Raw genomic sequence first — 14,835 nt, forward strand, 5'->3', positions numbered from 1 at the left:
AGAAAGTTCTCCTCCATTTCCAGTTTGCTAAGCCTTTGTATCATGAATAGATGTTGGATATTTTCAGATGCTTTTTCTGTATCTTTTAAAATTGTCATATGGTTTTTGCCCTTTGTAAGTATTTTGCATGACACTGATTGGGTTTTGAATGCTTAATTGGATTTGTATTCCTGGGAGAAATTCCACTGGGTCATGATGTATTATCCTTTTTACATGTTGGATTTGAATATACTGTTAAATATTTTTTTATCTTTGTTCATGAGGATGAGGAATATTAGATTGTAATTTTCTCTTTTTTTACATCTTTGTCAAGTTTTGGTTCAGGATTATTCTGACCTCATAGAACTAGTATAGTTAAGAAGTTCCTCTTCTATTATTTTGTGACAGTGTGTATAGGACTTTTTTTTTTTCCCTAAATTATTGGTTGGGTTTACTAGTGAAGACATCTGGGCATAAGAGTTTTTTATGGAAACGTTTTTGATTATGAACTCAATTTCTTTAATAGATATGGGACTATTTAGCTTTTCTATTTCTTCTTGTATCACTTAGGAATTTAGTTTTCCAAGGAATATTCCATTTTATTTAAGTTGTCAAATTTGTTAGCATAAAATTATTAGCTCAAAATACTCCCTTATAATTTCAGTATCTGTAGGATCTATATTTATGTCCCTTTAAAAATTCCTAATACTAGTAATTTGTGTTTTCTCTCTCTTTTCCTTGCTAGATGTTTATCAATTAATTCTTTCTAAGAACCAACTTTTAACTTTATTGGTTTTTCTCTATTATATTTGTGTCTTGCTTTTTCATTTATTTATACTCTTCTTATTATTTCTTCTGCTTATTTGAATTTAATAGTTTTGGATTTAAATGTTATTCTCCCATTGTAAGGTGGGAACTTAACTCCTCGATTTTATGTTTCTTCTTTTCTAGTGAATTTTCCTTTAGTTTCTGCTTAACTGCCTTCCACATATTTTGATGTGTTGTCTTTTCACTGTCATCTATTACAAAATATTTTCTAATTTCTCTTGTGCTTTCTTCTTTAACACATGAGTTATTTAGAACTTCTTTGATAATTATTGAGACTTATTTATGGACTGACATGTGGTCTGTCTTGGTGCATGTTCTATGTGGACTTGAGTGAGTGTGATATTCCATTAATATCATTTTAAGTTATGTTGGTTCATGGTTTTGCTCAGCTCTTCTATATCTTTACTGATTGGGGTTTTTTTGGGGGGGTGGTTGTCTACTTTTTCTTTTAGCTACTGAGAGTGGTATTGAAATCTCCAACTATGGTTGTGGATTTAATTCTCCATTAATTATATCAATTTTTGCTTCATGAAACTGTTTTGATAGGTATATGCCCATTTTGGATTGGTATGTCTTCTTAATGAATTGCCCCTTTTATCGTTGTGGAACATTTCTCTTCAGTTCTAGAAATAACCTTTTTTTGATGTTTATTGTGTCCTATATTAACATAGCCACTCTTGTTTCTTGTAGGTGTTTGCCTTTTACTGGCAACTTATTTGTCTTTATAATTAAAGTAGGTTTCTTATAAACAGCTTATGGTTGAGTATTGCTTTTTTATTCACTCTGACAATCCCCGCTTTTTATACTTAATCTAATTAATGATACAGGTGAGCCTGTCTTCCATCTTGGTACTTGTTTCCTACTTGTCCTGCTCGTTCTGTGTCCTTCTGTTTTCTGTCGCTTTTTGGATGAATTGTGTGTTATTTAGTACTTACTGATATTATAGCCTCCCATTTTATCTTCCCTGTCAACTTTTTGCTTATACGTTTTTGTGTTATTTTTTGTCATTGCTCCAGAGTAATGGTTGGCAAACTGTAGTCCATAGGCCAAATCAGGCCCACATGTTTTTTTTTGTTTGTTTGTTTTTGCGGTACGCGGGCCTCTCACTGTTGTGGCCTCTCCCGTTGCGGAGCACAGGCTCCGGACGCACAGGCTCAGCGGCCATGGCTCACGGGCCCAGCCGCTCCGCGGCATGTGGGATCCTCCCGGACCGGGGCACAGACCCGTGTCCCCTGCATCGGCAGGCGGACTCTCAACCACTGTGCCACCAGGGAAGCCCTATAAAGTTTTATTGGAACACAGCAGTGCCTATTAATTTACATACTGCCTCTGACTGCTTTGCATTACGGTGGCAGATTTGGGTAGTTGTGACAGAGACTGTGTGGCCCACAAAACTCAAAATGTTCACTATCTGTTCCTTTACAGAAAAGTTTGCTGATCCCTGCTCTAGAGCTACCCTGCCCAGTGGTAGCCACTGACCACATGTGCCTAACAGGTACTTCAGATGTGGCTAGTCCAAACTGAGATATGTTGTAAATTTAAAACACACACCTGATTTTGAAGAATTGATTACATGTAGAAATGATAATATTTTTGATATATTGGGTGAAATAAACATATTATTAAAATTATTTTCATTTGTTTCTTTTTATTTATGTTTTAATGGTGGCTCCTAGAAAATTTAAAATTGCGTATCTGGCTCACAAAATATTTCTGTTGGCCAAGCACTGCTCTAGAGATTATAATACGCCTCTTTAATGTATCCCAGTTTATCTTCAAGTGAAAATTACATTGCCTCATGAACAATGTAAGATTCTTACAAGAGTATATTTCCATCAACCCCCTCCCATCCTTTGTGATCTTCTGGCTCATATTTTGCTTCTACATTTTGTAAGCTTGATACGTTGTTGCTTTTGTTCCTTTTCTCTCTCTCTCTTTCTTTAAAAGTTAATACTCTTAAGAAAATAAGGGACTAAACTATGGGGGAGATGACATAAGTATAAACATAAAAATTCAGGCATAATTAAAAGGATCCAGTTAAGATTGTGCAGGGCCCTTATGGTTGGCTCTTTGACTCACTTCTTTGGCTCTAGAGAATTGATCTGAGACCTTGGAAGATACGTCACAACAGCCGAGCTTCTAGGGTTGGCTGTTAGTGTTGCCCATAGAGGTGGATGTCCATTTCTTCTGCTGTTTGCATTGGTATTGTGGCAGCAGGCTTCTTTTCTTTCCTATAATAGATTCAGAGTATTCAAGGAGTTTATAGTTGATTACTGGACAAAAGATGGGGCTTTGGGAAACTGGACTGGACATAAATTTGCTTGAGAAGGGAAAAAGGAGATTTGGTTTGGTGGCAAGAGCTCTGAATAAGTACAGGTTGGCATGGTGTTTGAAGAATCCTCCTTTACAGTGGAAGCGAAAACATTTAAGATATCACTAATAGATATTTAGTCCCCATAAATAAACACTGATGTTTGAAACAGTCCTGAAAAACAGATGCTATTACCATTCTCATTTTATTAACGATGTTCTATAATTAAAGAAAATGGTTTTCCAAAGCCACTTTGCCCTTACAGAGATTTGTTCAATCATGTCTAGGGGTTATGTGCCCTTTGGCTTATTTCAGCTGTTGGGAAAAACCCTTTGGTCAGTCTCTTCCTTCTAGCCTTCCCTTTCTGTGAAACTAAATTTCAGCCTTCCTTGAAAATGTAGTAGCTCCTGGGAATTCCTGCTTATGTAGGAAATGCTAAAGCATATATCAAACCTATGGTTTTCAGATTTCATATAATTTTCATCTAAAGTTAGCAGTTAGTAATTGAATGTGCATATTACATTAGGAAATAGAGGCCGGGGTGGGGAGCCCTTTAGAGACAAAGAAGAATTCTGATGAAGCAGACTGTGTTCCAGGACCCACTGCTTACACATTTATTCATAAATGGGCCTGTGGAGCAAGTGTTTTCTCTCCTCCGACTGAAAAATGCCTTAGAGACAACCAAGGCCACAGAGTGGAAAGGGAACTGACTTCTAGGCAGCTGGACAAACAAGGTTTCTAGCTTGGGTTCTTTCCCAAGGATACCTTGGGAAAGACCTCATTCACTCTTCCCTTCACTGAATACCAGCAAGAGCCCAGGATTTGTCTCTGTTTTCTCATCTTAAGTGAGGCATTTTGTCAGAAAGAATGTTAAAGTTCCTTCTAGCTCTTAAATTCCAAGTGTTTTTACACTGTACACAGTGTAGGGCATGAAGAGGAAACTGATACAAACTCTTGAGGCCCTTTGAGTTAGAGTTTTGAAAATCCCTGTAGCAGGAGAACTTTTGTTTAAGAGGTATATAATCAAAATAAGATTGGGTGAACCTATGAAAGCCCTTTACTACACTGAAATAATAAGGACAACACACCAAATAGAGAAAAGATCATTGACCCGTTCACTGGGTACTGTCTTTCAAACTCCCATCTACCATCTGTATACTAGAATTTCTTTGAAGCTCTTTCTCCCCATGATTTCTAGATGGTTAGATACCACTCAGTCTGTAGCAGAAGAAACTTGTACTCAGCCCTTTTTGTCCTCTATGTCTTGGTCCTCTGTTTGCATATTCATTGCTTTCGTGCTTCTGTGGCTCCGACTGGTGGCCTCTCACCTTCAGACCCCACCCCTGCCGCCCCACCCCCCATCTCAGAATGTTTCCCTACAGCCTGAGCCCCGCCCCTCTTACCATGGGGGCCCCTCACTCCCTCTCAGTGTTGACATCCCTTGTTTCTTTTTTCTTGCCCCTGGTTCTACTGCAGGAATCTCCATTTAGCTTTGACTGCTGCCCTGTTCCTGGTTCTCAGCTGCATTTTCCTGGGGAAATTTCCTTTTTTTTAGTTCTTGCTCTCTTCTTGGTTCTATAGCTTAGGAACTGACTTTACATCTGTGTCTTTATATTAACCAAATGACATCTCCACAATTTGCATATCCCTTAGCTTCTGGAAAGGACTATAAAAATTATCTAGTCTAGCTACCTTAATATCTTTCTTGTATTTGGGCAGAGTAAATGTTGGCAGATTGACTGTAGATCTTGTGAGTTACATATATTTTAGAAGAAAAAGTGTTTTCCTGTGACACTTTTTAAACCATTGGAGTGATGAATGCACATAATTTTTAAAAATTCACATAGTACAGGAGAATATGAAATGAAGGGGGGAAAATCCTGGCTCCACACTCCCAGTTCTTTTTCCCAGGGCAGCTACTGTTATCATTTTCTTCATTATCTATTATCACTATACTTTTAAATTATACCTCTATTTCTCATCTTCTTTGACTTATATATCTTGTTCACTTCTAAAAAAGGTTAAAAATTTAACACATATATATTCTGTCTCTCTCTGTCTCCCTTCTCTCTTTGGTTAGTGCTGTTAATTTATTTATTTTTACTACTTTTTTGTATCTGTACATTTGTGCTTTCTTGAGAACCTGATTCCAAGAGATGGTAACGGGTATACAGCATCTATAATACGACTGTGTAAATGCAGTATTCTGAAGAGAAAAAGGTGCATAATGGGGCACACAGAGAAGAAAATGTATTCCTATGCCATTAAAGCTTTGCTACCCAAAGGAGAATCTCCCAAATATCCCAGCCTTTTGTGTGTAGATGTTTTTTGAGGGAAGTAATCTTTTCCTTGAGTGATTTTTTTTTTTTTTGCGTATATAGTGTATGGTTAATAAACTCTGTAACAGTGTCTCTATTTTACCTTCATAATTGATAATGTTGCTTGAATATAGAATTCTAGATCCAAAATTTTATCCTTTCAGAACTTAAAATATGTTGCTTTCACCACTATAATCATTTATTTACTTTCCTGTTTTCCTTCAAGGCAGGTGCAATGTTTTCTCTGTCTTTATGTCCCTAGCACATAACCTAGAGTCTGACCCAGAGGATGTACTCAGATGTTTGGTGACTAAATGAATGAATAAATTCCTGAATGCCAGTCTCTGAGCTAGGTCTTTCATGTTTTATCTCATGTGATGCTCATAGCAGCACTGTGAGGGAGGTGAGGTTATCCCCATTTCACAGGACTCGTCCTGTCTTGATCACTGCTGAACTCCAAACAGGGCCAGGCATCTAGCAGCTGCTCCAAAAATTTTGGTTGACTGGATGAACAATCCAGAGTTTAAACTCAGGGAGATTAAACAATTCTCGACAAAGAACTGGAGCTTGAAACCAGGGTATCTGCAGAGCCCCGTTCTTTCCACTATCCATCATGCCCCCTATACCTTTTCCCAGGTCTGGTATGCAGCTTTATCCTCAAGGGAAGAAAGTACTCAAACAGATTGCATCTAGGTACATGCCAAATAGGGGACTATTGTCTTAACTCTAATCACCACACATCTAAGAAAACATCTAAGAGCTTGTGTCTTTTCATTTAAAAGTGATATCCTAGGAAGCAGAAGAGAGGCCCTTTTGAATTTCTGCTTTAAAGAATACCAAAACTTTTCATTACAGAAAAATTTCAAATATAAACAGAAGTAGAGAAAACAACACAACGAAGGCCTATCTAGCTATCACAAAGTGTCAACAGTCAGTGTGTGACCAGTCCTACTTAATCAGTACTCCTTCTCTCCCTCTCCCCTTCAGATAATTTTGAAATAAATCATAGACAGCAAATCATTTCAGTCATGAGTCTGAAGATCATGATAAAAGAGATAAGCAATCATTTTTAAACAAAACTACAGTACTTCTACCACATACAAAAATTAATAACAACTCTTTAATATCAGATATCCGGTGTTCAGATTTTCTTTTCACAAACTTTTTAAAATAAGTATTTTGTTTGACCTCTAGTTTCTAAACAAATTCACGTATCACATTTGGTTGATGTGTCTCATTTCTGTCTTAATCTCTGAATTCCTTCTCTCTGTGAATTCTCCCCTACCCCCCACTCCTTTGCAGGAGATTTAAGAAACCAAGTTGTTTGCTCTGTAGAAGTTCCCATATTCTGGAACATTCTTATAAGGTTGTATACCATGTTACCTTACTACTGTGTAATTAACTGGTAGTTAGATCTATACACTTGATCAGCTTCAGGGCTGAACTGAATGGCAAGACCATTTCCTAGATGATGTTGTATATTTCCTGTTGCATCACATTGGGTGACACAAAAAGTCTTCTTTTCTCTATTTTTGTGATAAGATTGATCAAGTGGGTTCAGATGTTGCTGGCCTGGTTCATCTAATATGAAGTTCCCCCAGCAGTTTTTCACCTGATGGTTTTAGTAGCCATTAATGATCAATGGCTAGATTCATTATTTCATGAAGGGTTGCAAAACAGTAATATTATAGTTTGTTACTTCTTTATTTATTATTCCAGGTGCTCTTATTTAAAATAAAACATTTCTTCTCATCATCTATTTGGTTACCTGCAGATATAGTTCATATAGAAAAAGCAGAACTAACTCTTTATTCTCACCCCCCAAAACACCTTTTTAAAACCAGTTTTCAGAAGAATTTGCTGGTTTCCTAGCACCTTCCGAAGGTGAGCAATGAGGTTTCTTTTGTTTGTTTGAATCATGGGTTTTTAAAATATATATATTTTATATATTTTAGTACATTACAGTTGCCATTCTTTTTGATGCTCTAATTATCTTGTTTCTGACTGGTGAGAACCATTTCCAGTTGTCTCTTGAGTCTTCTAATAGCCCAATAGTCTTTAATAGCTTCTTTGACTTCTGATGTTCTTTTTTTTTTAATATTTACCTACTTACTTACTTACTTATTTATTTATGGCTGTGTCGGGTCTTCGTTGCGAGGGATTTTGTTGCAGCATGCGGGATCTTCATTGCAGCACGTGGGCTTCTCTCTAGTTGTGTGTGGGCTCCAGAGCGCGTGGGCTCTGTAGTTGCGGCACGCAGGCTCTCTAGTTGTGACTCGCATGCTCAGTAGTTGCAGTGCATGTAATTGCCCAGTAATTGCCCCACGGCATGTGGGATCTTAATTCCCTGACCAGGGATCGAACCCACATCCACTGCATTGGAAGGCAGATTGTTAACCATTGGACCACCATGACTTTTGATATTCTTGAGAAGATATTCCAGGCTCTTTCTGTACATTTCCTACCTTATATTTGGAATCAGCCATTTCTCCAAGGGCCCTATTCCTTTTGATGGGAAATTGTATTTAGAAACCATAATCTGGGTTCAAAGGGTGTTTATTGATATTGGATTTGTCATTGTTTACAGCCTTTTTGAATGAAAAGAGCTAGCGTGAAAGTCTTCCCTCCATCCCTCCCTTCTTCCCTCCCTTCCTTTTTTTTTTTTTCAGGTAAATTTATACTGATATTTCCAATTCCAGTAGACCCCAGGACTTATTTAACTTCTTTTAATTTTGTTTCTCTTTTTTCTTAGGCTGAAAATTTTGGTTCCTAATGATAGTAAATTATTTATTTGTAACTTTACTACCATGTATAGTAGTTTTATCCTGCCATATATAATAGTTTCAAAATAACTCTCAGTATTGTTACTAATAATATAATTATTGAAAAGAATTTTATATTTTTGCTGTCATTTTTGTCCTTAGAGCAGCATAGTGATGAACAGTCAAATTACCTTATTTTAAAGCCACTTGAAATAATTCCTTTTTGTGTGGTTAAGCTGCCAACTCAGTAAACACTTAGGTTTGTTTTATTTTTACTTCTAATGATTCTCTTTTTAAAAATTTAACTTTGCCTTATAATTATGTAAAACATTTATGTGGTTCCACAGTCAAATCTACCAAACCTCTCTCCCTGCCTCCTCCAACTCGCACCCGCCACTCTTGCCCCAGCCTTATGGTGACCAGTTTTGTTGTCAGTATATCCTTCCATTATTACAAATATATAAACAACTGTGTGTGTGTGTGTGTGTGTGTGTGTGTGTGTGTGTGTGTGTGTGTGTGTATACCCCCACCTTTTGTTAGATGGTAATGGACCGCATGTACTTTTCCCCACCTTCCTTTTCTCACTTAGCTGTGTATCTTGGAAGTTACTCGTAGCCTCCTTCTCTTAAAATGTGATTCCTTACACTGCAAATGGTTTTACTGTTCTTCAGTCTCCTTAATAAAACATACTAACTAGCTAAACCTGGGTGTTTAATCCTAGTTTAAGTAATCAACCCTGTAGCAAAATTCATGAATGTTGTAGTAAGTTGCTTTGTGAAAAATTAATGCATGACCAGTGCTCTTGTTCGGATGAATCATTCTTCCTTTAACCTCTCTCATCTTCTTACCTCTTTCTCTGTCTCCATCAGTATAAAGATGTAAAGCTCACTGACACAGCATGCTTTTTGGAATATCTGCAGAACAATGAAAAACGAGAGAAAACTCATTTATGAAGCAGATTCTTCATTCCAGGCACTGTGCTAGATGCTTACATCATTTAAAAAAATTCTCTAACAACTCAGTGAAACCCTTGGTTTATTCCTAATTTATCTATGAGAAAGTTGAGTCTCAGAGAAGCTAAACAATTTCACTGAAGTTACACAGGATTCTAACTTATACGCCTTTTGGATCCATAGCCCAGTGCATTAAGTTGCCTCTTAGAAACCTGGCACATCATCTGCACTTAAGAGTGTGCGTGTTTGAAAAAGATGCTGTCTCATTTTAATAAATCAAGTTTTCTTTAAAAAACCAAAACCAAAAAATCCTAGGTTGAAGAAGCCCTAAGGTTAAAACATCCAAATTTCAAACTTATTTCTTTGGGGAGAGGCTTAGATATCTAGTTCCATAGATCATCAGTGTAAGACTGTTAGATATCTAGTCCCATAGATCATCAGTGTAAGACTGTCGTTTTTTTCATTTTTTTTTTTATAACTTTATTTATTTTTGGCTGCGTTGTGTCTTCATTGCTGCACGCAGGCTTTTTCTAGTTGCAGCGAGTTGGGGCTACTCTTTGTTGTGGTGCACGGGTTTCTCATTGCAGTGGCTTATCTTGTTGTGGAGCATGGGCTCTAGGCGCGCAGGCTTAACTAGTTGCAGCATGCGGGCTCAGTAGTCGCAGCGCGTGGGCTCAGTAGTTGTGGCATGCGGGCTCAGTAGTTGTGGTTCGCGGGCTGTAGAGCGCAGGCTCAGTAGTAGTGGCACATAGGCTTAGTTGCTCCTCGGCATGTGGGATCTTCCAGGACCAGGGATTGAACCCATGTCCCCTGCATTGGCAGGTGGATTCTTTTTTTTTTTTTTTTTTTTAAAGTAGAGTTCATTTTATTTATCTATTTATTTTTGCAGTACACGGGCCTCCCACTGTTGCGGCCTCTCCCGCTGCGGAGCACAGGCTCTGAACGCGCAGGCTCAGTAGAGTTCATTTTTATTTATCTATTTATTTTTGCAGTACACGGGCCTCCCACTGTTGCGGCCTCTCCCGCTGCGGAGCACAGGCTCTGAACGCGCAGGCTCAGCGGCCATGGCTCACGGGCCCAGCCGCTCCGCGGCATGTGGGATCTTCCTGGCCCGGGGCACGAACCCATATCCCCTGCATCGGCAGGCGGACTCTCAACCACTGAGCCACCAGGGAAGCCCCGGCAGGTGGATTCTTAACCACTGCACCACCAGGGAAGTCCCTAAATTTTTTTTAAAGAAACAGAAGTGACCCTGGGATGTACAAGCCAATATCAGAAGTACTGAGGTGTCATCCTTCAGATGCTCAGCTCTGGTCATCCCCTTAGTAGTGGCCTTTGGTGGATTGTTTGGTTGATTTTAAGTAGAGGGACTGCAGCACATCCAGAGGAAAGTGACTTAGTTATGAAAGGAAGGGGAGGTGTTGAGTCTGCTCAGCCTGGAACAGTAGCTGGAGGGAAAGGGCAGTAGGAACCACCATCAGGATTATGAAATGCCGTAATCAGAAAAGCAGTGGTCCTTTATCCTCGCAGAGGACTGAGGAAGAACCCTGAAGGGGATTAAGTAGCATTATTAGTCTTGTTTCTCTGATAAGAAAACTCAGAGAGGAGAAGTGTCTTGCTCCAGATCACAGAGCTGGTGCTGTCGTAGATGCTTTCGTGTCTTATAATAGCAGTGATATTTGAAAATTAATGTTTTCTTTCCACAGCTTCATGTTATTTATTTAATTAACCATAATTAAAAGTAATTATCTGTGTTTCTAATAATGTGTTATATTATTCGTTCTTTCTTCGTATGAGTATATGTTTTTTTAATGATGCTAACAACTGAAATTGCCCTCAACACACTTAGATGATAGGGAAGTGAAATGCTATTTTTCACATGTCTAAATACAAAACAGATTTCCTATTTGAGGTACTCAGGTCATGTGCAGTTAGGATTATTCCTATTTGTAGTATAGTTTTTGCTAAAATAAAGTGTGAAATATGTAAATCCTGTATTTAATTTCCAGGTGTAGAAATCTGGCAGTTCATTTTTCTGGCAGTTCTTTTTTGACACTTTATGCTTTTAAAAAATGCTGCTAGTACACTGTTCGCCAGCAGAAGCCAAAGTGCTTGTGTTTTGGGGGCTGGTGTGAGGATGCAGAGTGGCTGCTGTGACCCAACACCAAGTTTGTCATTGTACTGATAGGAGTTCCATGTTTAAATCCTGTCTACAGGTTTGACATTCATCCTTTTGTCCGTTCAAGGATCACTGAAGAAAAGATTTCATTTCATTCCACTGCATCACTGGTAGTTCAGAAGCCAGATGCTTGCCAGATAGGAGCCTTCAGATCCTGCCTTTTGTGCCCCTTTTTCCCAAATGCAAAAGAACTAAAATCTGCTGTATATTTTTAAATCTCCACTTCCAATGTAGAACTAATTATAGAATATAAGTAATGGCTAAATGGATGTTTACTATACAATTCTTCAAACTTTTCTATGTATTTAACGTTTTCCTAATGTTGGGGGAAAATGGAACTGTGCCTTCTAGAAACCTTGTATGTTTCCAACAGAGCAGGGCAGTTTGGGTGGTTCTTGATGATCTGCAGGTTCCAGGCACCTGTGAGCTAACAAATGGATGTCTAGGTGATGGCTTACCAGCCCCCCCTCCCACCCACTGGGGGGCTGCGGGAACACTCCCCTCTTACCCTTCCAGCCATCACAGTCATGCTATTCAACCTACTTATGTTGCTCACACCTTCCTCCACTCTTCTTTCTCTTCCTCACCTCCTTTCCTGATGCTTTGCAAAGATTGGGACAACTACCTCTGAAGACTGGGATCAACACCATCTCTAAAAACGTGAACCTTTTGCCCACTGCAGGACAGGGAGGGAGCAGAGGAGGCACTGGCATTTAAGTGTCTGCCATGTGCCAGGCACTGTAACATGTGCTATTTTGTTTTCTTACTTAATCCTCACAATAACCTATTTTATAATTGAGGAGACTGAGACTCACAGAAGCTAAAGGAACTTGCCCTGAGTCTCAAAACCAGTAAATGACAGAACCCAGATTTTCATCCCAGATCCCGTTCATGCTCTTTCCAGAATGCCTGCTGTCTTCTCACATATCCATTTGTGATCCTTCCCCACCACCAGAAGTGCCTTCTGACATGCTTTCCATGCCACAGGGAATCCTTGGGATTTCTTTGCCTTGGGGACTCTATAGGAAGTAAAAAGATAAAGTTGGGAGTTGTTGTTTACTCATATTAACGTTCCAGCACCTAACAAATGATGCGTTATGGTCACTCAGAGAAAGGTTTAAATAAACAAGTGAACAAGAGAACCCATAATACACTAGGAACACGTCTTCCTACCCAGCTTCTGATAGGAGAAGGCCGTGCAGACTGCTTTTTCCCTTTTGAACAGTATAAGGCCATGCTTGGAATACTTTCACTTGCTTTGCTCAAGGTCGGGCAGGGTGGAATGACATTCTTTTCATAATCATACCAGTATCCAGCTTATTTTATTGTCTTACCTGCTACTTAGAGTGAAAGAGCCATATGAAGGTGGGAGTAGACGGACTGTGGATGCCTTGGAAAATCTCAAGTCAGAAGTCCATTCATGCTTGCCTAATCACATATTTTAAGGGAAAGTAATTTAAAAGGAAGTCAAACTCATGTGATGCTACAGAAATCAGTATTCAGACCACCCTTTTTTGAGTGTTAATCAGTTGTCAAATAGTTGATGTAAAGAATCGGGGAATTCTTGGGAATGACCATGAGGTACATTAGTTCATCATCTTAAATGAATGATTCTAAATTCTTGGAAGGGATTAGTTTCTAGTTTGCTGTAGTCACAAATTACCCCCAGAAGGGTCTTCAAAAACCAAACCAGGATGCAAGAAGCATGTGGTTTCTTGGTGTCAGAACATCATCTGCTAGGTGGTCCTCTGTTCTCAGGGAGCTGAAATGATGTTCTCCATGTCAGGAGCAGCCCATCAGGAAGTACCTTGTTCTCTTCTCCTGGTAAAGCCATCCTAGTTGATTCGTCAGATCAAATTGTTAGTGCTAAAGCACTAAATGGAGATGATTTTGAAACTCGTACTCATTTGTATTAAAACAGTAGCCTTCTGTGTCTTTAAAAAACTGTTGCTAATGAATATGATAAAAGTGTCCACAGGTTCCAATTCAACCATAAATTTAATTTTGAATAACCATTAGCAATATTTGAGTCTGCAACCCTCATAGTAGCATCTTTCAGGATAAACATCTGTAATTGATTTCAGTGGCAATACTTCACCAAGTAATAAGAGTACTATATTTTATATTTTACCTTGTTTCAGTATAATCAGTTAATACTCATAAGAATAATATTTACTTTATTGATGCTACTTTAGAATCATAGCTATATTCTTTGATTCTTTCCAGTTGAAAAGCATAAATTCAGAGGTTTTGATTTGGGTCTTGTCTTTAATTTGTCATCTCATCATTAATTTGACTAAATATGTAATGTGAATGTCCATTTAGGATAGCTAAATTAGTGAATATAGTGATGCTATTAGAATTTAGAGTAGCATTGTCCACATGGTCACTAGGTTTCTTTCTGTTCTCTTCTTTCCTCCCTAGTGTCTCTCCCTCCGTTAGCGCAGATCATTTGGCTACAGTGGGCATCAGATAAAGTTTGGGTGCCCAAGCAGAGAGGGAGATTTGGATCCTTTCATGAGTAAGAAAACCCCACCTACCCCTTTCCTCTGTCATCATTTGTGAAACAGTAGTTTACTTCCAAATTTGAGCCTGTTCAGTTGACATTATGGAGTTTATTCCTTCTCAGGTTGGGTTTACTGGGTTTATGAGAAAACTAGAAACCACCAAGGATGACAATTTCCAAAGAGGTGAAATGTCTTCCAAAACATGTAGGATTAGGGTACTCATGCTAGGGCTTCCCTGGTGGCGCAGTGGTTGGGAGTCCGCCTGCCGATGCAGGCGGAAGGATCCCGCATGCCGTGGAGCGGCTGGGCCCGTGGGCCGTGGCTGCTGAGCCTGCGCGTCCGGAGCCTGTGCTCCACGGCGGGAGAGGCCACAGCAGTGAGAGGCCCGCGTACTGCAAAAAAAAAAACAAAAAAGATACTCATGCTATAAAATTTGTTGTTTTTTAGGTAACTGTCTTTGAATTTTTTTCTTATGTGTCATTTCTACTTACAAATGCTAGTAACTATGGAATACTGCACTAATTCATGTGAATGGAAGCGGGGGCTGAAGATTAGATTGTAGGAGATTCTTTTTTTTTTTTGCGGTACGCGGGTCTCTCCCTGTTATGGCCTCTCCCGTTGCGGAGCACAGGCTCCGGACGCGCAGGCCCAGTGGCCATGGCTCACGGGCCCAGCCGCTCCACGGCATGTGGGATCTTCCCGGACCGGGGCATGAACCCGTGTCCCCTGCATCGGCAGGCGGACTGTCAACCACTGCGCCACCAGGGAAGCCCACCCCCGCCCCCCGCCGTAGGAGATTCTTTTGTTTTTTTTTTTTTTTAATTGAGATATAGTTGATGTACAATAGCAGATACATTCTTTTAAGGAATGAGCGGCACCTATAACTGTGTGAACAACAGTGTTACCTGATAAAGCCACATACTTGTGGAGCTGGAAGGGACCTGGAGGTGATCTAGTCCACCCTCCACGATGTTACAAAGGAGAACAGGGGAGGGTGT

The 14,835-nt window shown here is 39.3% G+C and overlaps 1 protein-coding gene across 4 annotated transcripts in view; it reads left to right on the forward strand.

The window, feature by feature from the left end:
- Positions 1 to 14,835, forward strand: part of PARN (poly(A)-specific ribonuclease) — a 167,941-nt gene that overhangs the window by 117,835 nt on the left and 35,271 nt on the right. Inside the window, exon 24 of one of the 4 annotated variants that reach the window (XM_027117334.1) lies at positions 2,233 to 2,436. The exons of the other annotated variants lie outside the window; for them this stretch is intronic. Coding sequence (XP_026973135.1) covers positions 2,233 to 2,245 — 13 coding nt within the window. The 3' untranslated portion in view covers positions 2,246 to 2,436. Of the gene's footprint in view, positions 1 to 2,232; positions 2,437 to 14,835 lie in introns of those variants that run through there. 4 annotated transcript variants of the gene reach the window in all.

Source organism: Aethalodelphis obliquidens, unplaced genomic scaffold, assembly GCF_003676395.1.
Source record: "Aethalodelphis obliquidens isolate GAN/ISIS:26980383/991018 unplaced genomic scaffold, ASM367639v1 scaffold18, whole genome shotgun sequence".
Lineage (NCBI taxonomy): Eukaryota > Metazoa > Chordata > Mammalia > Artiodactyla > Delphinidae > Aethalodelphis > Aethalodelphis obliquidens.